We start from the raw sequence: 22,417 nt of genomic DNA, 5'->3' as shown, positions 1-22,417 counted from the left end.
GGACATACTTGGGAAGTGGATTTGCATATTCCTTTTTAATTCTCTTTGTTCCGCATTTTCCAGAGCGAGCTGAAGACTAAAATCGGCCAATTTCTAGGAGGGCTGCCAGATGGGACACAAATTATTGTCCCATATGCCAGCCATGTTTGCTCGCCAACTTCACTGTACAATTGTCACACCCTACTTCAAATAGTGCAGCTACCAGGTTGACTTTTACAAATGCCCCTTTTGATGGGCATTTAGGCTTTTGGCCCAGCAATTGAAGCTGAACTTGTGAAGATGGAACAGCAGGTTAAGATTTGCTGCTGTTGATTTCAGGCCTACAATTTCTCTTTACTCTTCATGTAGAAAGCAACAGTACCACTGCCAGCTCTGGTTTCATTGCAGATAACAGCATGAACTTAATAAAGGTATGGGAGATGTTGACAAGTCCTTCGGTCTTTGAGTGGTCACCAGCCTAAAGGCTGTAGTAATTGGCAGACTGCCTTTGGTTTCCACAGACCCTTGTAAGAATACCCAGGGATACTACAGGTCTTTGTGAGGGCTAGCATCTGCAGTATTGCCTGACCATCGCATGGGATAGGTTGATCAGAACAGTGTTGTCCAGAGGCTACATGATTTTCTTCTAATACCCCTTCCTCTGCCACACTGTCATCACCTGACAGACTGTCTGCTGCTTGGCAGTGTTGCATTTAATGGAATATCTACTTGTGATCAAAATCTAATTTGATGGAGAGAGTAGTTTCTGAAGCAGTCCACAAATTTCAGTTACCAAAATAACTTGTGAACTTTGAAATAACATGGCTGTACAAGCAGGGTTTGACTATATTATCTGGTGATTTTCTTTTACCCTGTGTTGGACAGCTATGGAGTTGATATAAGGGGGTGCAAGAGGCAGTCCATGTGGAGTGGGGTGCAGACGGGTGTCATTCTAGTTTTGACTTTTTTTTTTTTTTCCCCTCTTTACTGAAGTTCTGCTGAGTGTATTTTGGGGGTTTACCTTCCATGCTTAGTTTACAAGGAGTTCATTTTTTTTTTTTTTGTTTTCCTTTCCCTTTCAAGAATAAGTAGTGGATTTAGCAAGAAAGTGGGGTTTACACTCCTTCAAAAAGAACCACTGGACCAGAAAATATGTGAATTTTGTTCCAGGTTCTGTTTGGTTCTCAGTGCCAGTATTCTATCCAAATGATTTAAATAAGTTCATTCCAGAAGGATTCTCTTGTGTGGTCGTAATGCAACCCATCTTCCCTAGTGTGCTAGGGAGTGACTGGAAGAACCTTCTGAAGCCTACCAACCTGTAAAGATTACGAAAACAAGTTTTATACTTGTGTGGGAGCCAGTCATTACTAGATCTGAATTCTTTCTTAAAAATATCCTTTTGCATGGTCACTGTGCAGTGTATTCTCCTGATGTGTCTGGAGAAGACTGGAAGCCCCGCTGGGACACCTTCCTGTGCAACAGTATTATTTATGTGGAAGCCCATCACTACTTGGTCTGGGTACTCCCATTGGCTTCTCTGTTCCAAAGATATTCAACAATTGCATGTCTGTTGTAATGAACCAGAGACTGCAAGGTTCAAGGTGTTACCATATGTAGGTGACTTTATCCTTGCTTCTGCAATAATGGTCTGATCTTCGTGAGTGGGCATTTCTTTGTTCCAGTATGTAGGAATTACAGCTAACACTGCAGAGTCTGTCTGCAGGCTGCTTAGAAGCTTCTGTTATCATTGCATGCTGGATGCCCCCCCCCCCCCACACACACACCTTTTGGGGGATTTATTCCTGTTTAGTGTATATTGAATCTGCTAGGACAAGTGTTTGCACCAAAGCTTTGAGACTCATGGTAGCTACAATTTATATGGCCCCTAATACCAGGTGGTCTTACCGTGGACTTTGTAGTGCCAGTTGTCTGCTTTCATATCTGTATCAGTAAAGATACCCAAACTTTGCAAGATTCTTTTAGGCCAATGGACTCGTCTGCAGGTTTAACCTTGTGCAGACTTTGTATGCCACCCCAGTTTTTGGCCATCACCAGGAATGCCATTGCTCTAAGGTGGGAATGAGGGGGAGTAGTCATAGAAGGTCCAAGGAGTATGGTCACAAATGGCGACTTCTCTGTACGCGTGTGTTTGGAGATGAAAATTATCCTCTTCATACTACAGGCAGTTCAGGACTGCCAGGTGCAAGAGGGAGTGTGAGAACGACCTTTGCGAGTTGCTACCTGTTGAACTGCTGACACTACAACTATCAATTTTGCAGCATCACTGTAAACATTGCTATTTCATTAGTCACTTTCTTGTGGTTTTTACATGTCTGATATTAAGTTGTATTAGTATAGTAGGACTTTCTGCAGATAAAATGGTTACCTTTTGCTTCATGGAAGGGCAGTGTGGTGATTCAGTAAAGGTACAAGTCTGGAAAATCAAAAGCTTTCAGGCCAGTTGCAGAAGATTTATTTTTATTCTTATGGCTGAAGACCAGTATTGCAAAGCACCATGAAATAGTTTTTTCTGGCCTTTTTTTGTGTGTAGTTTAGTTTTTTTCCTATTGCAATGCTTTAGTGAGAAATGTATCCTTAATGCTGAACAGTTTGCTTTCTCAGAATCCCAGATATTGAAAAGAAAGATGGAGCAGCTTCCATAATACTAACACTTTTGTGCAGAAATTTACCTGATTTGAAGGGGTACATCAGAGTTGCACAGTTAATGCAGGTTATAAATTGGAGTGAAAGAGGATTATGATGAGGATGTTTGAGAAAAATGAGTGTAGGATTTTGGATATCATTCCTTAAGGTTCATAGGAAGGTACTAGGCTATCTGCCCGAGGGCATTTATAAGCCTAGTCAGTGTGTCAGCTTTTGCCGGCCCATTGATTAATTGACTGAGCATCTGTCAAGAAGAGCCAATGAAGTGATCCCAGGGGTGTATTTTCTGTTATCCATCCACTCGTCAAGGTTTCTCTTGGAGTGTTAGTGAGGGGCTTTGCCTAATGTAGTTAGGAATTTTGTTCCAAAGCATGGGGAGTCTCTTGACGGAAATCTATCCCTCCAGCATGTTCTATTTATTGTTGTGGTGAGGTTTAGCTCACTAGAGCGAGTGGCTCACAGTGACTTGGATTTCTTTAGGTGGAGCATGTCCATCAATTCTGAGTTGGACATGGCTTTGTAAGTCAGGCAGAGATCACCTCTGAGTAAGTGATACGCCACTGAGTACAGCTGGGGTTTTTCCAGTCGGGCTGCATAGGGCACATGTTTGAGACCAGTAATCCTCTTGGTGAGGTACGTTTGTGGTCTTTCCAGCTGTTGGAAGTGTCTTGTGAGGTACTTCCCAAATGGGGCATTGTACTCTATGATGGGTCTGATGAGTGACTAGTAGAGGGGCACTATAACCTCTCTATTTCTAGATACGAACCCCTTTAGTAATTAGATGGGCTACATAGAAGGATTTCCTAACTACTTTGGCAATATGATTGTCAAAGGAGAGATTACCATCTACCTGGGTCCCCAGATCTCTTATTACCTCTTCTGCATTAAGGGGGCTGCCACCTATGTGGTAATTCATGGGTGTTCGTTTTTTCCCCAAATGGGATGACTATGCATTTTTTGTCATTTAACTTGAGATAATGACTTTGACACCAGGTGTCCGTCTCGGTAAGGCTCTTTTGGAGAATGTCCGTGTCAGCCGGAGAGTCAATTATGGCTCCCGGTTTGCAGTCATTGGCGAACTTGGTTAGTCATAGTCCTCCTGTGTTTGCCTGTACTTCTGCAAAGTATATGCCGAACAGTAGGGTTCTCAGGACTGAGCCTTGTAGGACACAACTTGTGACTGGTTTAGTCTGACCTGGAGCCCGCTATTCTTACCGCGTGAGCTCTGTCTGTAAGCCAGTTGGCAACCCATCTCGTGACGTAGGGGTTTGTTTAGGCTGGTGAGTGTTTCTGTAATTCCCGAGTGGGGAATGGTGTCAAAAGCCTTGGCGAGGTCAAGGTAGGCTGTGTGAGCTACCTTCCCCTCATCTATGGCCTTGGTGACTGTCTCAAAGAAGTCAACCAGGTTTCGTAGGCATGATCTGCCCTTAACAAAGCTGAACTGGGTCGGGTCAAGTGTTTGGAGGTTCCCAATGTCTTCGTTAATGAGTTCCATGATGATGTGCTCCATAGCCTTGCAGACCAGGCTAGTCAAGCTTATGGAGTGATAGTTACCAGGGTCAGTTGTGGCCCCTCCTTTGTGGAGCGGAATAACTGTTGCTGTGCGCCAGTCTATAGGCACGTGGCCTGTGAAGAGGCTGAGGTTGAACAGTGTGTTTAGGTGGGGGGTTATTTCGTTCTGTAGTTCATGCAAGACGCAGCCAAGACGCAGCCTGGGACACAATCTGGCCCCATTGACAATGTGTTTTTGGAGTTTGAAAGGGCTGTTTTCACCTGTGCGTCTGATTTCCGGGACACTACACTTTTCTGTTATTGTTGTGGGCCCTTTTGGGGGTGAGAGGGTATTGAAGTTTGCACTGAATCTATCTGCCAGGATGTTGGCAATATCAGTGGGTTCAGTATATTTTGTTCTATTTTGCACTAGTTCAGAGCACATCTGCAAGTTGCCACTTAGATTCTTGACGACATAGCTAAAGAAGGCTTTGTGGTTATCTTTCAAATCCTTGGCTATTTTTCTTTCGAAGTTAGCCTTGGAGGATGTTATGAGGGACCTTAGTTTCTTACTGATACTGATCAGGGATGTCTTTCCTTCTTGGGATTTGCTTTTTTTCTGCACTAGTTTCCCCCTCCTATTGTATAGCCTGTTTATGGCAAGGGTCTACCAGACTGGTTTCCTTTTCTTAGGGGAGTGAGTCTTGATTTCCTTGGTTGGAGGTGGTGTGGTGTGGACATCCAGAGTGATTAGTTTATGGTTTGATCTAACCAGTGACGGGTTGACCTCTGGTGTGTGGAACACCTGTCGCCCATGTTGACCAGGTCCAGTATGTTTTCACCTCTGGTGGGGGAGTTTACCAGCTGATCCAGGGCATTTGAGTTTATAAATTCCAGGAAGCATTGGACCTGGGACTTTGTACTTGAGTAGTTTTCCCAGTTAATGGTAGGGTAATTGAAATTGCCCAATATCAGGGTGTTCGGTAGGACCTTCATGTTTTTCAGTGTCTCCATAAAGGTGGAGTGGTGTTCCTGGGTCATGGAGGGTGATCTGTAGCAGGCCACAATTTGCATTGCAGATTTGCCTGATGTTAGTTGCACGTGGATTATCTCAGAGGTATCATGCTATGCCACTAACCTGGAGGTTTAGGTATCCTTGATGAATATGGATACACCCCCTCCTTTTGTGTTTCGGTCCATGTTCTGTGGCCGAAATGTGTGGTATGAGTTGTAGCCCGGTAGCGCTGGGGTGGTCTGTGGAGCCTTGAACCATGTTTCAGTTACTGCACAGATGTCTACGTTCTCCATACTGAGGAGTGCTTCGAGCGCATGTGTGCATTTTGAGATTTAAACTCCTGTTATTGAGTAGCATAACCCTCATTTTTTTTTATTTGTGCTGTTTATAGAGGTGGATTCAATTTTTGAGCCTTGCCTAAAAAAAGCATTATGGGTGCAGCAAGAGCCTTGGCCAGTATTCTAAAGCCTAGGGATGACCGGTGCAAGCCGTCTCTTGTGAAGCAAAGAGGCCTGTCGAGCATGTCGTCCCAGGCTGACAGACGCTGGATCCGCTTTGACACCAGAAGCTTAGCCAGTTGTTGAAATTGATCATTTTGTCTTTATACTGCAGTGTCATTCTTGGTGAGGGCAGGATGTTACTCTGGGTCATACCCACCTAGGCTACATGATCAGAGAGCTCTTCCATGTCTCTTCATGTAGTCCAGGGAGGTACGTCTCATGTCATTCACATCAACATGAACAATGACAGAGTCATATTTGTACTTGTTCTGGAGTGACATGAGTGCTTGTGTTACGTGGCGGATTCTGGCTCCTGACAGGCAGCCAATGGTAACCTTCTCCTTGTCCAGCCTAGTGAGTGGGACGTCAGTATGCCTGACTATAGTCTCCTATTACTAGTATGTTAGGTATGTTATTTCGCCTTAAGGGCTGTGACTGTGCGGCACACTGATTTTGTGTTTTATGTGTTGTCTGATTTGTGACTGGAGGTGCAGGTTTGTTGGGTGTCTGCTTTGGAGGTCTGTGATGCTTTTGCAGGTTTTTATTTATAGCCTCTTGAGTATGATTTTGTGTATTTTTTGCCAGTGCTGGTTTAGTATGTCTGTGAAGCTGGAGGTGTGGTGCAAGTGTTAACCTTCTCCTCATGACTGCCTGTTCTAGTCTTGGGTGGATAGGGCTTAGCCTCCATTTTAGTTATAAAATTGGATCTCTCGCATATGTTAATATTTTGTGGTAGGAGGAGAGGGTTGTCTGTACATGAGACAGTAGTAACATTGCCTCAGGATACCCAGGTTCACCAGCTGGACTGGAGAGTAAACCTGAAATTGCCCTTTGGTCATGCCTGAATAGTAGGGTGAGCTGCTTAGTTGTTTGATTGGTGAGGGGTGATCCAAGTGCCTGGATATTAGTGCTTGCTATTGGGTCTGAGCAAGTGCTGGACTATAGGGTGCTTGGGTTGAGAGACTACTTTCAAGGGAAAAACTGAAGAGGAGACTTGGTGGAGTCTGGTTAAATTTAGCCCTAGCTAACCGGTGCTGCCAGGACGTACAAAACTGTGCAAATGTGTTTTTTACACCAGGAAAATGAAAGGGCCTATAAACTACCAACGTCTAGGCTGGAACCACTCCTCCAAGGACAGATGGCTGCTCAAAGCTCCCTCCCTCTCTCACATGTGAACAGAGAAACTTCCCTCTATCCAAGTAAGGTATGGGCAACTCAGAAAATTGTAACACAGCCCTGAATTCAGCAGTAGCCTGAAAACTGGACTATACTAGCTTAGAAAAGTGGGAAACAAGGAAACTTTTTTTTTTTTTTTTGAGATAAGGCAAAAACAGTAAAAAAAATACTTAAAACTGCTTTAGATGACTACAAGCAATCAGAAAAAAATTGTAACACAGCCCTGAATTCAGCAGTAGCCTGAAAACTGGACTATACTAGCTTAGAAAAGTGGGAAACAAGGAAACTTTTTTTTTTTTTTTTTTTTTTTTTGAGATAAGGCAAAAACAGTAAAAAAAATACTTAAAACTGCTTTAGATGACTACAAGCAATCAGAAAAGGCTTTTAAATGATTTACCCAATTAACCAGTAAAAAAAAAAATTCTCAAAACTGAGCCCTGTTCCTGTAGTCTTCAATCAGACAAGTTCTAACTGCACACTCTTGCCACTGGGGTGCAGGGGAACCTTCTCCAAAAAAGAAGGCCTGGATTAGTGCTAAAGTTGTACAAACAAAGCTAGATTCAGCAGGCCTAGATCTAGTCTATGCGACAGCAAACCAGGCGCACCAATTTCAGTAAGAAACAGTTCAGATATGCAGGCAGTATAAGCCTTTAACCGGACATTCCCAGCTTAGAAGGATGGAGTCCAGCCTCTCCTCCCACAAGAGTGCAGACCACGAACCTTCTTAATGTAAAATAAGAATAAAAAAAAGATTAGGAATGCAGTATTCTGAATTAGGTTAGTTAAAGTAGCAGAAAATATTCTAAGAACTAAGCCAGCGTGGGAATGGGGAAAGGAGAATTTTACATTTGGGGATGACTGAAAGTAGAGGTATAGAAAATAGTCAAGCGGAGGCTTGAATTTACTGAAGAAAAATGGCAAAGAAACTCTGGTATCAGGAACAAATAACTAGACAGGATAAAGAATAGGATGAGGCTGGATACAAGTTTGTAGTGCAGGTTTGAGACTGCCTTCCCTGTCCGGGATTGATATTGGGGTGTAGGCACAAAGAAGGGGATACCAGTTCTGGTACAGTTTTAAGTCTAGAACAGACTATTTACAAGGGGATAATTAGTTGAATGCATAGATTCCCATGGTAACAATCAATAAGAGGTTAGAAAAGACTGGAAAGGCAAGGAGTAATAGATTTTTGCTTAGTGTTTGCATAGGTATTTTTGTATTCCAGACATCTGAGAATTTGTGCAGCTTGGGAATTTCCAGGCCATTTGTTACATGTGTTGAAACATGGGAGGTTTTGATTTTGAGAGGTAAATGGGGCATGTTTTTGGGAGTGTAGTGGGTTGGTAGATTTTTAACACTCCCAACAGAGTATTTTGTCAGAAGTGTTGGGAGAGGCAAACTGTTGTGTAAATAAGAAAATAATTCTTGAGCTGGGATGCATAATCTGAATTGCCTTTGCACAGTAAGACCTTACTAAGTTGAATGCTATTGGCTCCCAACAAAACAATTGCTAGAAAATAAATGTAAACCAGCCAAGTAGTCAATGAGAAGACCTTGAGGGTGGGGATCTATGCGGAAAATATAGATATCGAATTTGTGGGACCAGTGCATTTAGAATAGTGTTCAGGAGAAGGAATGAGGTTTGAGTGGACAGGAATTTACGGAATTGATGCAGTGTTGGCATGAATTGTTTTTTAAAAAAAAAAAAATGTATGCATACTGCACAATTATTTTATGTTAAAAGGTACATATGTGAATTTGTCCGAAGCATTTAAAACTTGTGCAGAAATGTTTGGTACCCTATATCTCTCCAATTTAATGTTTGTATTTTTGGTGGTGGGTGATTAAAAAAGCAGTCTGTTTTCTTAGAAAAGCAGTCTATTTTCTTAAAATTGGTCTAGATCCCTTTTGAGCCACATTCTTAGCAAGTCAGTTTTATAAGTCTGCAATATAGACCTGTGTGATGGCAGTCAGCAGGGAAACGGAGCTGTTGCCGAGATGTCTGTAAAGATCTGGCTTGGAGGATTAAGAAGCTGTTGATTAACTGTTTCTTGTGCAGTGGTACAAGGTTTGGTTCCCTCAGCCTCCATTGCCTTACTGTGTGACTTTTGAGCAAATAATTTAACCAAACACTGCTCCAGGACTAAGTCTGAAATGGGTCCATGGAGATCCGTGCTCTACCCCAGAAAACAAATACAAGTTCATCTATTTTGATATTACACAAACAACATATACAATGTTAGTGTTTATATCTGCTTTGGCATTTCTTTGAAACTTTGGTTACAAAATACGTCTGTTTGCAAACTGATTTAATTCAGTTTCTCCATTTGAAAGCCAAGCTGTTGTACTTGAGCACTTTTGTCTCACCTTGTTGAATCGAATGGTGTCCTTAACATTTTTCAAACCTGGATGTGAAGTTGAGCGTGGCAGATGTTCATTGTGTTACACTGCTGCAGTCATCACTCTTGGGTTATCCTGCCATCAGGCGGTCCCGCAGTCGGCCCGAGTTCCAAAGTCTTGGTCCGGCATCTGTTGCTGTCGCTTCTTCCCTGACGTCAGTGCGCCAGGGGTATATAAGATGCATCAGACACCATTTTCTTCGGTCTTTCTTGCCGCACTGTGCCCGAAGCAGAAGCAGTTCGCAAGTGCCGGTCGGCCGACTCCTGAGAATTTCAAATCGAATTTCAGACCGAAGTCTTCATAAAGCTTAGTACCCCGTTGGGGAACCTTTTCTTGCCTCAGTCCGATGTCAGAAAAAGTTAACAATTGCATTTCTTGTGGGAAGCAAATACCTCATAAGGGCTTTCATTCTTATTGTATTCCTTGCCTAGGCCCCAGACCACGACGTCACAGGTTGTGGGTTTTGTGCAAGGTTTAATAAACTATTAAACGTTGGTTTGATTTCGCCCAACATTATTTTGGTAGGAAATTTAATTATACCATGCCTTCGGAGCTGCCGACGACCGGAATGCATAAAAAACGCAAAGATAAGGACAGGCAGCCGATATCTAAACCGGACTCCGAGGCCTCTGCTAGGCCAGTCGCCAGTTCTCCGGTTTTCAGTGAGGCGCCTACGCAGCCCCTGACTACCGCTGATTTAGAACCCCAGGTGTGACATCCGATTCACAAGCTGAGATTACTGGGCCTCCACAACCTTTACCTTTGGGCCCTTCCGACTCCATGCCTGAAGGAGATTCTGGTGCAGTTGAAATGCCTTCAGTTGCTGAAGGTATCTCAGACCGTCTACTCTCACTATTAAATCCTGTGCAAAACTGAAAACTCCTTTAAAAACAAAGAAGACTGCACAACATTCTCCAGTACAAGGCCCCATGCCTAGGAAACAGATGCTTAAGATGGCTGAAGACTTAATTACCCTAATCAGGGGTTCCCATCCCCCTCCTGATAAAAGGCCAAGGCAGGAGGACTACGCTTCCTCTGACCAGGTTTCAATTTCCTCAGACTCTGCTGAAGAACAGGAATTTTCCTTTCCCCCTTATGAAGATTATGATGCTGAAGAGTTTATCCCTTCTGCATCTCCCCCAGAAGGCTACTCTTTTGGGGAAACCTTACATACTATGAGGGAACATTTCCACTGGGAAGGCCAGGATTACTCTTCTAAGAAAAGGCTCCGAGAGTTCCTTTTATTACCCCAGCACAGACCACTTGCAATTCCACCTGTTAGACATGGTGTATGATGTTTATTCAGAATCTAGCCTTAACCCAGATTACTACCTCCTGCACCAGCCAAACCAGACTGATACTACAGAGTCCCTGACTCGCACAAATTCCTGTATAAAAGCCCTGTTGCTGATCCAGAAACCATTTCCCAGGGTCCCAAAGGGGTTAAAGCCTCTACTGCTAAAAATCCTGTGCCCTCTGAAAGGGGCTCTAGAGCACTAGACAGATGGGGAAAGAAAGTATGTACTTCAGCTACTCTAGCTATGAGGGCCTTAAATTGTCAGTTTCACATGCTGAAATATCAACAATATCTGATGTCTCAATTAAAACAAAAAATGCTCGTACATACAGACCAGCCAGATTACAAGGAAATGCAAGATTTGTTGCATTCAGCTGAACAAGTGGGAATGCATTCAGCTGAACAAGTGGGAAAACATACTTTGCAATGTGGATTTGATTCATTGGAAGCTTCTTGTAGAGCAGCAGTGACAGGGCCTGTCATACGTAGGCATGCTTGGTAAAAGAACAAACTTTTTGATCATGTTAAAGCAAAGTTATTGGATGCACCTTTACAGCAGGATGTTTTATTTGGTGTAAAAGCAGAAGAAGTTTTAAAGAAAATGGGTGATGAGGCAAAATCTATGCAGACGGTCAAGGATTATTTAAAGGTTCAACCTCCTCGTTTCAGCAGAAATTGGCCAACCAAAAACTGGCCCTTTCCAGCTTCTGCCAGACCACAGAGGGGCAGATACAGACGCCCAAGAGGCAGAGGCCAGCCACAAGGCTCTTAACCAGCCTTGACCAATGGAGTGCCACAACCCAAAAAGGAGGAGAAGACAGGTCTCAAACTACCAGAAGATAAACACAATGACTTACCCCTCAGGCTACCAAGCAAAACCTTCTTGGCCGCTCCCTTGGGGGGAAAACTAGCACTTTTTGCAGACAATTGGCACATCATCACAAAAGACAAATGGGTCCTAAATATTGTATCTCAAGGATACAGATTCCACTTTCACATTTTGCCAAGGATAAAAGGAATGCCAAACCTGCCACCAAATCAATGGGCAGAGGCTCAAAAGCAAATTTCAGCTCTCATGGACATGAGAGCCATTCAACAGGTTCCTACACAGGAGCAAGGACAAGGATTTTACTCGACTGTTTATTGTTCCCCGAAAGGACAAAGCCTGGAGACCCATTCTGGACCTCTCAATTCTAAACACATACCTGGAAGAACCAAATTCAAGATGCTATAACACTACAGCAACTTCTGCCTATGCTGGGCAAGAAGGCTTGGCTAGTAACGTTGGACCTCAAGGAGGCATACCTGCATATCCCTATCGGACAAAATTGCAGAAGATACCTCCAATTTTATTGCAGGTTCAACCCATTACCAATTCTCTGCACTGCCCTTTGGCTTGTCTACTGCGCCCAGGGTCTTCACAAAATGCCTGGCACCAGTAATTGCATACTGCAGCCAAAGAGGGATTCAAATATATCCATACCTGGATGACTGCCTTATTCAAGCAGAAAGCAAGGACATTCCTATTAAAGCATCTGGCGTTTGTCAAAAACCTACTAAGTTGCCTAGGGTACACAGTAAATGAAAAGAAGTCAAAACTAGTGTCCTCACGAGATAATATTCCTGGGTGCCAGCTTAAATACAATGGCCCAGATGGCTTACCTCATGCCAGACAAAGACAACTGACTCAATACTTCAAAATGATGGCAACAAAGACCCAACTCCCTGCAAGAAAAATTCTGCAGGCCTTTGGATTCATGGCATCTTGCACACTGCTAATACCATTTGCAAAACTGCATATGAGGAAATTAACAATGGTATCTGAAAAGCATATGGTCTCAACACAGCCACAGCTTGGAAACAATAATTCCACTCATTCCCTGCCTTCAACAGGAGTTTCTATGGTGGGCTCAGGCATGTCACCTCAACAAGGGTCGGCCTTTCACCTTACCCACAGCCAGGCAAACTATAACAACAGATGCATCGGATTATGCCTGGGGAGCACACATGGCAGGACAGTGTATTCAGGGCAAATGGTCTGCAAACCAAAGGCATCTACATATTAATCAAAAAGAGATGCTAGCTGTACAAAATGCCCTAATGACTTTCAAGGACCTCCTACATCCAGGAAAAGTCCTAATAAAGACTGACAACACCACAGTGATGTGGTACATAAACAAGCAAGGGGGCACACTCCTACCCCCTATGCAGACAGGCAGTGACCTTGTGGAACACAGCACTGACCTACCAAGTTCAACTACAAGCACAATTCCTGCCAGGAAAGAAACACTGGCAGACTATCCAAGCAAAAACATCACAGATCCTCACGAGTGGAAACTGGATCCACAAGTATTCGCAATGATAACTCAAAAATGGGGGAGCCCAGACATAAATCTATTTGCTTCCCCACAAAGCTACTAACTACGGAAATTCTGCACAAGGACATACCACACACACACACACTAGCTTGGAAAGTCGCCCTCTCATTCAGTTGGAAAACATTGACCGTATATGCCTTTCCTCCACTGCCTCTTCTGGCAAAGGTGCTGCTGAAAGCCAGATTAGAGAGGCCACAAATGATGCTCATTGCTCCAGACTGGCCACTCCAACACTGGTATCCAATACTAAGGAACATAGCTTAAGGCCCACCATATATTTTGCCTACAATTCCTCACCTGCTCACTCAGCAAAACAATCCGATTCTACACAGCCAGCTCAAGACTTTTAAATCTGGCTGCATGGCAACTTATCTAAATAATAATCAGTCAGCACTTCTCTCTAAAGCTGTGATGGATGTCATTCAGGAGGCCCAGCACCAGGAAAGTCTATTCAGACAAATGGAAAAGATTCTGCGCTTGGAACCAGGCTAAAGTCCAAAATCCCCTTGTCCCAAATATTCCTCAGATTCTTCAATATTTAACTGAGATGTTGCACAAAGGACTTTCCTTCTCATCTATTAAGATCCACGCCTCAGCTATTTCAGCTCAGTACAACACGGATCCTCCTATATTTTCACATCCATTACGAAGACAGTTCCTCCTCAGAGGGGCTAAGAACATAAGACCGCCCCAGAGAGCACCAACACCAACTTGGGATCTCAACTTTGTTCTGGAAAAGCTTATCCGCCCTTTGAACCAGCTTTCACTGCTGATCTACAGTTCCTATCCTGGAAAACTGCCCTGCTACTAGCAATAACTTCGGCACAGAGAGTCTCAGAGCTACAGGCCCTAATGGCAGTGGAGCCTTTCATTTTTCATTGACAGATTCTCTTTACGAACTAACCCTTCCTTTATGCTAAAAGTGGTATCCAGTGTGGCCCTAAACCAAACCATTCATTTGCCCACCTTTTATCCAAACCCCCCAGAACAAAGGGGATAGGCTCCTACACTCTTTAGACATTCACAGGCAGTTACGTTACTACTTGGATAAAGCTAAGGCTTTTGGAAAATCTGACCATCTTTGCTTTTCCTCAAGATCTTGCAGCATAGGATACAATCTCAAAACAGACCATTTCAAAATGGATAGGACATTGTATCTGTTTCTGCTACACACACCTTCGGAAATCTGTGCCTGGTAACATCAGGCCCCATTCCACCAGGGCTACAGCAACATCCAACTGCCTTCCTCAAGAGGGGTACCAACCAAAGATATTTTGGAGGCTGCAACTTTGAGTTCAGTGCACACCTTCACCAAGCACTATCGCTTGCCTCTATATTCTAAAACCAGAGCTGGCTTTGCCACTGCAGTTCTGCAGGGCCTCCTAGCCTCTCCAAACCCTGTTTAGTTCCACCATCCATACTTAGCTTTGGGATTCAACCCAAGAGTGATGACTGCAGCAGTGTAACACTATTAACATAGTACAGTTTTGTACTTGCATAAATGTAGAGGTTAGAGTATTCACACTGCTGCAGTCCAGGTTACCCTCCCTCCATCCCCTCTGAACTAGGTGGACTTATCTATTCCTTTCTATCCTATACAACCTCTGTGGTGTATTTGCTTGTGACTGAAGGTATTGTTTTATTTTTATATGTATATTTTTATATAGCAATATATATTGCCTACCTATTGGGGGCACCTGACATCTGGGGCAAGAAAAACTGAAGAAAATGGCGTCTGATGCATCTTGTATACCCCTGGTGCACTGACGTCTGGGAAGAAGCGACAGCAACTCACGCCAGACCAAGACTTTGGAACTCGGGCCGACTGTGGGACCGCCTGACGGCAGGATAACCCAAGAGTGATGACTGCAGCAGTGTGAACACTCTAACATCTACATTTATGGTAGGTACAAGACTGTACTTTTTCATTTTCACAACTCTTGGTTTAATCCACTTGAAGCTGAATATAGGTTTGCTTTAAGTGGTGTGTGGCCCATAACCTACAATTGTTTACTGTGTCTGTCTCCCCTACTTGTTACTACCAAGTTGTGTAGCAAGTTCATACATTTTCAGTGACCTAAATGAAAACCAGCCTGAACTACCAAACTCGTAGGCGGCATCTTTGACTTCCATTATGCTGTAGCCATGCATTTTCTCCAGTGACTAATTTGCTGCTAGAAGCGAAGATGTTGTATGCTGTTACTTGGTGAAATGGTTAAACATTTTGAGCTTTTTTTTTTTTTCCTTGAATATTTCTCCGCTTTCATATGCTTGCATAAATTCTTCTGTTCATTGTTCTTTTCAATGGAAGTCCTTTTGCCAGTCTGTTTATGCTGTGGTCTTTACCAGCTGTACATTTCGGTTTCAGTCAGATCAGCATGTTGCTTCCCTGTCCAGCCTTCCTTGTATTATATAGTTTTTTTTGTGACTTTACATTTCTTGATTGTGATAGCTTCTATACATTTCAGTCTTGGCATTTCATTTGCAATGATAGTCACTGAATTGCTTTGCATCTGTCAGTATATTTGTGTGTAGTATGTTTAGTCACGTGTGTTAATTCCTTTGCTGTTAATATCCCATTTTTTACATTTTGCAGATGCAGTGGCAAGTCCGACAAAAGATAGCTATAGAATGAAAAGTTATAAAAATAAAGCACTGAATACACAGGAAATGCGCAGAAGGAGAGAAGAGGAGGGGCTTCAACTCCGCAAGCAAAAAAGAGAAGAACAGGTGAATAATATATTTGACTGCTTTGCTGATTATTGTAGTTCCTGTGCTTTACATTCACTCAGTGGCAGGTGGAGACAGTAAACCTGTCTAGCTTGGCCTTGTAAGTGAATTTAATTTTCTGTTTATCCTCCAACCCTGCCTTCCCTCAATCTTTTCAACCACTGTCTTGGCCTATAGCATATTTTTGTGGTTTGCTGTCCACTGCCCAGTCCAGTAGTCCATTTCACTGTCTACAGGCCCTCTAAAATATATATATATTTTTTTAAGTTACTTTCAGATGGCCGGAGATTAGTTCATCTCTCCACTCCACTCCCTGGGTCTCTTCTTCCTCTCAGTTCTTGTTCAGGATGATCCCATCACAACTCTGTAACATGACCTTATGTACCAACATCTCTGCTTCCCTCCCATCTTTTCTGATCTCGTATCAGAAGAGCTGTAGTATCTGTAGCCTCCATTCATACCACATCCCCCTCTGTCCTATGGATCTTTCCTTTGACTTGTGTCTCCAGAATCATTAATAGCTTGTGTGGCACGCAGTAAAATGTCTTGAGCTGGTGTTTCTGTCCAACTCTGGTGGAGCAAAGCTCAGAACAGAAGAGACCATTTCTGCCATAAAATTGTAGCTAGCAGATGGCTACAGTTAAATGCCTTCAGCCCTTCAGATAAATGCAGTGTTGGCATTCATTCATTTGTATCTTCTTAAGCAATGCCAGCACTGCACTCCTGCACCAATGGCACCTGCTGATTTTTGCCCCCTAAGAGTTTTCATCAAGGGCAGCCGGCCCCTTCAGCTCGCTCTAGTAACTATCTTGTCAGCACTGCATTACCATGTCTGACCATGACCCTGTAGTTTCTGTCTCCGGAGGATACACCCCATACTTTTTTGTTGATAACGTACTCTGTGCAATCTTGTCCTGATTGCCCATACTAGGTGCGATCAACACTCCCAGCTTCTTTCCTTGTTCTGTTGCTATAAATTCCACAGCCTCCCCAAACAACTGATATGTCATACCAGGATTCTTGTGGCTTAAATGCATCAATTTGCATTATTGGAACTAAACTTTAATTGCCACCTTTTTATGTTCACTTGCTCAACAACTCCAAATCCTCCCCTACATTACCCCCCCCCCCACCAGCATTCACCGCAACTCCTGTGTAATTAGTGAAGAGGATCATCCTGTCTCGTTTTCCTCTGATATGCCTGAGGTAGTATACTGAAGAAGATACTGTCCAGGGCAGCCTGCTTCAGTATTCTAATGGTCACTTTCAGTTGATGGCATTGCCCTTCTTGCCACATCCCTTTTTGTCCTTGCAACTGTACTCAGTATTGTGCCTGTCTGTATGCCCCTCCCCACCGTAAAGGTCCCAAAAAGTGTTTAAAGTCCCAAAGCAAATCACTGCAAGTTTTGTTCTGTTCAGTCTGTATCTCTGTAGAGGAAGGGGGGGGGGATACTTGAATCAATCTGATGTTGTCCATTTCATTATGCATCGCAAATAGGTCTGTGGATCTTTATTTGGAAACAAGCTATCCATTTCTCAGACATACAATCCACTCCTCAAACTCCTCCCTCTCCCATAATGCCTCACTCCCTTCCAAACCCTCAGATATTGTTTGCCACCGTTTGGTCCAGACTCTATTGCGAGCCTCTCTAGATATTTTGGTAGTAATTGTTTTTTTTTCTCAATTTCTCTTCCTCCCCTCCTACAGTGCTATCTTAGTAGCTGGTGTTAGGTCCTTCCCGTCCTTTTTTTTTGTATTTTTGCTTTCCCTTTTCTTCCTCTTTTTTTCTCTCCAAAAAAAGTTCCCTCTATCCTTTAGTTTTAGCGTAGTTGTTGCTTTGTGTGAGTGGCTGACAAGCATATCAGACAAGCCTGAGAAACCCACTGGATTTAAGGTGTGCTTCTTGTGAGCATAAAATTCCCCAATCTGATGCCCACAACTGGTACTTTTACTGCTTGGGGCCCAAGGCACTTGGATATGTCTTGTGACATTTGCTTGTCCTTCAGTCCCCATGCCATGGCTGATAGAGGAACAACCTCCTCTTGAGAGGGCTTCTTCCCTCTGCTGGAGTCCCGCTCAGAAGAAGTGATCCCCCCCCTCCGCTTCCCCAGGAACTTTAGCTTCCATCTCCATAAAGAGGGGAGTACTTTTTTTTTTTTTTTTCAGTTTTCTGATCCTTCAGATCTGACAATTCCTGTGGATCCAGAGGAGTTGGTGCTGACCAGTCTTCCAACCCTGCTGGATCTATTTACCTCTGGTTCGAGCAGATTCTTGGAGGCATAGGAGGTTATTAGGATCCATAGAGTGGACTCCGAAGCACTTCCTGCTCTGAGTATGTCTCTGGAGTCTTGCTCCATGCAGGAGCAAGTCACCCTTACCAGTTTATGCTGAGCACTTCACTTGTGTGGTCTAGACATTCATGTTTGTCCTCTAGGTCCTGTCAGCTCTTTCATTTGAAAATGGTTGGATGAGTTTCCTCAAAGCCCAGATTCAACTGGGGTTTTTTCCTTTCTGCATCCCACACTGGATTCGTGAGAGCTCTGACCCCAATGCCTCAGCCTCCTCAGATTGATCCCCTTGGTTTGAGTTGTGGGGCCTGGTTATCTTGAGTGGACCAGTATCAGATTGTGGGACGTTCCTTTCCCTGGCTCCAACAGAGTCCCAGACTGGTTCTGCTCTGATTTTTCTAGGAGCAGAGCGGTTCACAGATCCAAGGGATTAATGCCAGTTCCTTGGAGTTGGTGTCAGCTCAACTTTGTCATCCTTAAACCTGTCCCTCCCTTTGGGGGCCTCAGCCTTCGATATGGTCTGATGCTTTCTGGCAGTGTTTGATCCGAGGTGCCCATGTCTCTCTTCTCCCTTGGGGAATTTGGCCTCCAGGGTGGAGAGACTGACTCCTACAGCATCCTCTGCATTCCAGGTGGCAGAGAGGGCTTTCTCTACTTCTCGAGAGATGGTCCTACCTCCACCAGACCCTTCCCAATCTTCTGTGGATCGATGTTTTGCTGCTATCCATGGTCAGCACCTACTGGAGATCCTCCAGCCAAACCCTCAGCAAGGTGTTTCTGTCTTTAGAGTTCTCCCCTGAGTACCCTGCAGACGAGGTCCCTTGGAAGTGTCAGTGCAGCAGAGTGACTCCCTCTTGGAGTGTTTAACAGAGCACACAGACTTTGAAAGGGAAGGGTCCCCCCCCCCTGGATCTCCACCCAACGATATCTCCTTTGGAGATTTGTTCAAAATACTGAAACAAAGGGTGAAATGGTCTTCCCAACCCCCTTCCTCTGAGGAGTCAGTGTTCGAGACGTTCAGGATGGGACCATCTACGTCCTGGATTACCCCACTAGCGGACCAGTGTGTTGACCGTGTCACCCACTGGGCTTGGAAGGAGCTTTATATCTTAGAACCAGTTTCAAAGCATGCTGATGGGTGTCTCAGCCCCCCTCAGGATCACCTCTTCTGGGTAAAGGTGTTCCGGTTGATGCAATCGTGGTGTCGGCAGCCACAAAGAAGTGCTCACTGAACAGAGCTCTGCTGTCCACCCCCCCCCGAACAAAGAGTCTCTGGCTTTGGACAGACATGGGAAGCGAGTGTATGCCTCTGCTACATTTTTGCTGAGAGCATTTAATTATCTGGAACATTTCACTCTCCTCCAGAGAGACCTGGTGAAGGAACTTTCCACATCTCTGGTGCAGTCGCTGTGGGAGGAAGCCTTCCAAAATGTCTCCACACAGCTGAATACCATGGCTTCTGTTGGTAACTCTCTGAGGCTAATCTCCCATGTGCCGGAGGGAACCTCTCGAGCCGCTGATTCAGGCATATCCCTTAGATGACATGCCTGGATGAGACTGTGCGAGTTTGCAGACCCCTTCAAAGCATTGTTCATTAATGCCCCCTTTGGTGGTTCCTCCTTGTTCGGACCATTGGTTAAGGAGACTGTGACCCACAGTGACCAGGAGGGCAAAACTCTCATCTGTTATGGGAATTAAATTTTCTTCCCCCCAAACGGGCCTTTTCCAGGAACCAATGGAGCAAGAAGATGTTTCTGCAAATCCAAAGGTGCCTTTCTTGATTCACAGGACGAGTCCTCTTCCAGGAGCAGAGGGAGAGGATTTAATGGTAGATGCCGCCCCAGTGGCAGAGGGGGTCCACAGAACCAGGGCTTCAGGAAGCCATTCTCTGGCAAGCCCTTTCAGCGCTCCTGAAGTGCTCTGACTGTCCTACTCTGGAGCAGCTTAGATAGACATAACAGTCGACTCTTGGGTGTTGAACATTATATCCAGAGGCTATTGTATTCCCTTTTTCCCTGCCACCTCTCCACAGAGGGGAGCATCTTCTTAACATGCCACCCAATCAGAAGAATGCCCTTTTAGAAGTGCAAAAACTTCTAGACGAGTCATCCAACAGGTCCCAACTGACAAACGAGGATGTAGATTTTGCGCTTCTTTTTGGTGCCAAAGATTACCTGGGACCTTCGGCCCATACTGGTATCTCAGAAATTTGAATTTTATGTCAAGACAAAGTTCCACATGGTTATGGTACAGTCCATTCTGCTGCTAATGTGCAAGGACGACTTGAAATCCAGGAGATTTCTATTCTTCCCACTGGGGGCTGATAATTACCGGTTCAGACCACTGCCCTTTGGTCTCACCACAGCCCCCTGGGTGTTCACCAAATGCATAGCAGTAGTCACAGTGCACCTCTGTCCTGTAAGGTTTCCAGGTGACTCCCTACCTGTATGATTGGCTGCTGATGGCACCCAGAAGGCATCAGTTGCTCTGGGTGATTCGGGTGATGCACCTGTTTTTTCACCTGGGGATCAAAATCCAAGTTGACCCCAGTTCAGGAAATAGAATTCATTGGGACACAGTTGAACACAATAATACAAGTTGCAGCTCTTCCCTCACAACGGGCATCATTTCTCAGGCAGCAGGTACGATGCCTACTTAGACGGAACATCTCCTTCAGCTTGCTCGATTCTCATACCCTTGGGCTCCATGTCGGCTGCCATCCTACTGGTGCCTCTAGCCAGGTTCTTCATGCGAGTTCTTCAGTAAACTGGCTGTTCAGTGGGCCATCTGGTGTCGCACATTATCAACCCCGATCAAACTTATGCCAATTTTCAGATGTCACCTGTGATTGCTCACAGACTATCTTCATTGAGGCAGACCTTTTGTCCTTGCCTCCCCCCTTCAGTCATGGTGACCACGGATGTCTCCCTATTGGGGTAATTGGGGTGGGGGGCATTTTCAGAGAGGGATGGTCCAAGGTATGTGGTCCCCCATAGAGACCAAATTTCCCATAAACGTCCTGTAGATGAGAGCATTCCTCCTCCTGTTAGGAGCCGTTCAGGACGCCCCCCCCCCCCCCCGGGGAAGATTGCACTCTTAATGGACTATGTCACTGGTATGGTATCTATAAGCAGGGGGGGGGGCCTGGAGAGTTTGTATTGGGCAATTGCTTCCAACCACTTTTTTTTATTGCAGTACACATCCTGGCAGAATCCAGCATCCTGGTGGACAAATTGAGCAGGTCCATCTAGAGTCCTCATGAGTGGTCCCTGAATCGGTCAGTAGTGAATGAGATTCTTCAGCCACTGGGGCCAACCTTGCTGCAATCTATTTGCCTCCCCCCTAAACGAATGCAGCAGGTACTCCCCACCCCCCCATGATGGAGTCACCCTGGGACACTGTGGTCCACTATTGGCCCCTGGGTCTCCTGTACGCTTTTCCTCCAATTTCTCTCCGATACCCAAAGTCCTACAGAAAGCCAGTAGTGTGAAGACCAATCTTATCCCCCTTTCTACTGTCTCACGGCAAATATACTAATGGCTATTGGATCCCAGAGAGGGTTTCATTTCACATCTGACAGCACATCAGATCCCCTACCTCCAGTCCCACAAACTAACCGCTTGGTTCCTCCATTTCCAGTAATTTTGGTAAAGTCCAGATTCCCCTCTCCTGTATGTGACATTATTCTGGCTTCTCAAAAGCTATCCACCAAGAAGGTATATTGTAGCAAATGGAAAAGGTTTTCCATCTGGGTGTCGCAGAGGAATATGGATCCTTGTTCTCCCTCTGTCTTGGATATCCTCATGCTTTTGAGCTCTCTTTTCCATGAGGAAGTGAGTTTTTCCATAATTAAGGTGCAGCTTGCAGCCATCACTAGCTTTCATGTCAGGGAGAGTGGTTCACCCTCTATCCTTTCTTCAAACTTTTGTTGGGCTTTCTTAAAGGAGTTTTTCACTTGAGACTTCTGATCATGGATCTTTCTCCCCCTTGAGAGCTTACTTTAGTTTTACAGGGTCGTCTTTTTCTCTTTCGGCTGTTCTTGTTAGGGGTCGCCACAGCAGAAAATCTGTTTCCATTTCTTCCTGTCCTCTGCATATTGCTCACACCAATCACCTGCATGTCCTCTCACCACATCCATAAACCTTATCTTAGGCCTTCCTCTTTTCCTCTTATCTGGCAATTCCATTGTTAGCATCCTTTTCCCAGTATACCCAGCATCCCTCCTCAGCATGTCCAAACCAATGCAGTCTCACATCTCTGACTTTGTCTCCAAACCATCCAACCTGAGCTGACCCTCTAATATACTGATTCCTAATCCTGTCCATCCTTGTCACACCCAGTGCAAATCTTGACATCTTTAACTCTGCCACTTCCGGCTCTGACTCCTGCCTTTTTGTCAATGCCACAGTCTCCAACCCATACAACATACATTCCTCTATCCTCCCTCTCATTCACACACATTCTGTCTTAGTCCTGCTGACCTTCATTCCTCTCCTTT

General features: G+C 44.6%; 1 protein-coding gene across 1 annotated transcript in view; it reads left to right on the top strand.

Annotated features, from left to right (window-relative positions):
* KPNA5 (karyopherin subunit alpha 5) overlaps positions 1-22,417 on the top strand; it is a 710,535-nt gene that overhangs the window by 29,172 nt on the left and 658,946 nt on the right. The window contains exon 2 of the mRNA XM_044063660.1: positions 15,497-15,630. Within this exon, the coding sequence (XP_043919595.1) occupies positions 15,497-15,630 (134 nt within the window). The remainder of the gene's footprint in view (positions 1-15,496; positions 15,631-22,417) is intronic.

Source organism: Protopterus annectens, chromosome 1.part0 (genome assembly GCF_019279795.1).
Source record: "Protopterus annectens isolate FY-2018-M chromosome 1.part0, PAN1.0, whole genome shotgun sequence".
Taxonomy (NCBI): Eukaryota; Metazoa; Chordata; order Ceratodontiformes; family Protopteridae; genus Protopterus; species Protopterus annectens.
The sequence above is the reverse complement of the archived record's forward strand: the minus strand, read 5'-3'. Positions and strand labels throughout refer to the sequence as shown.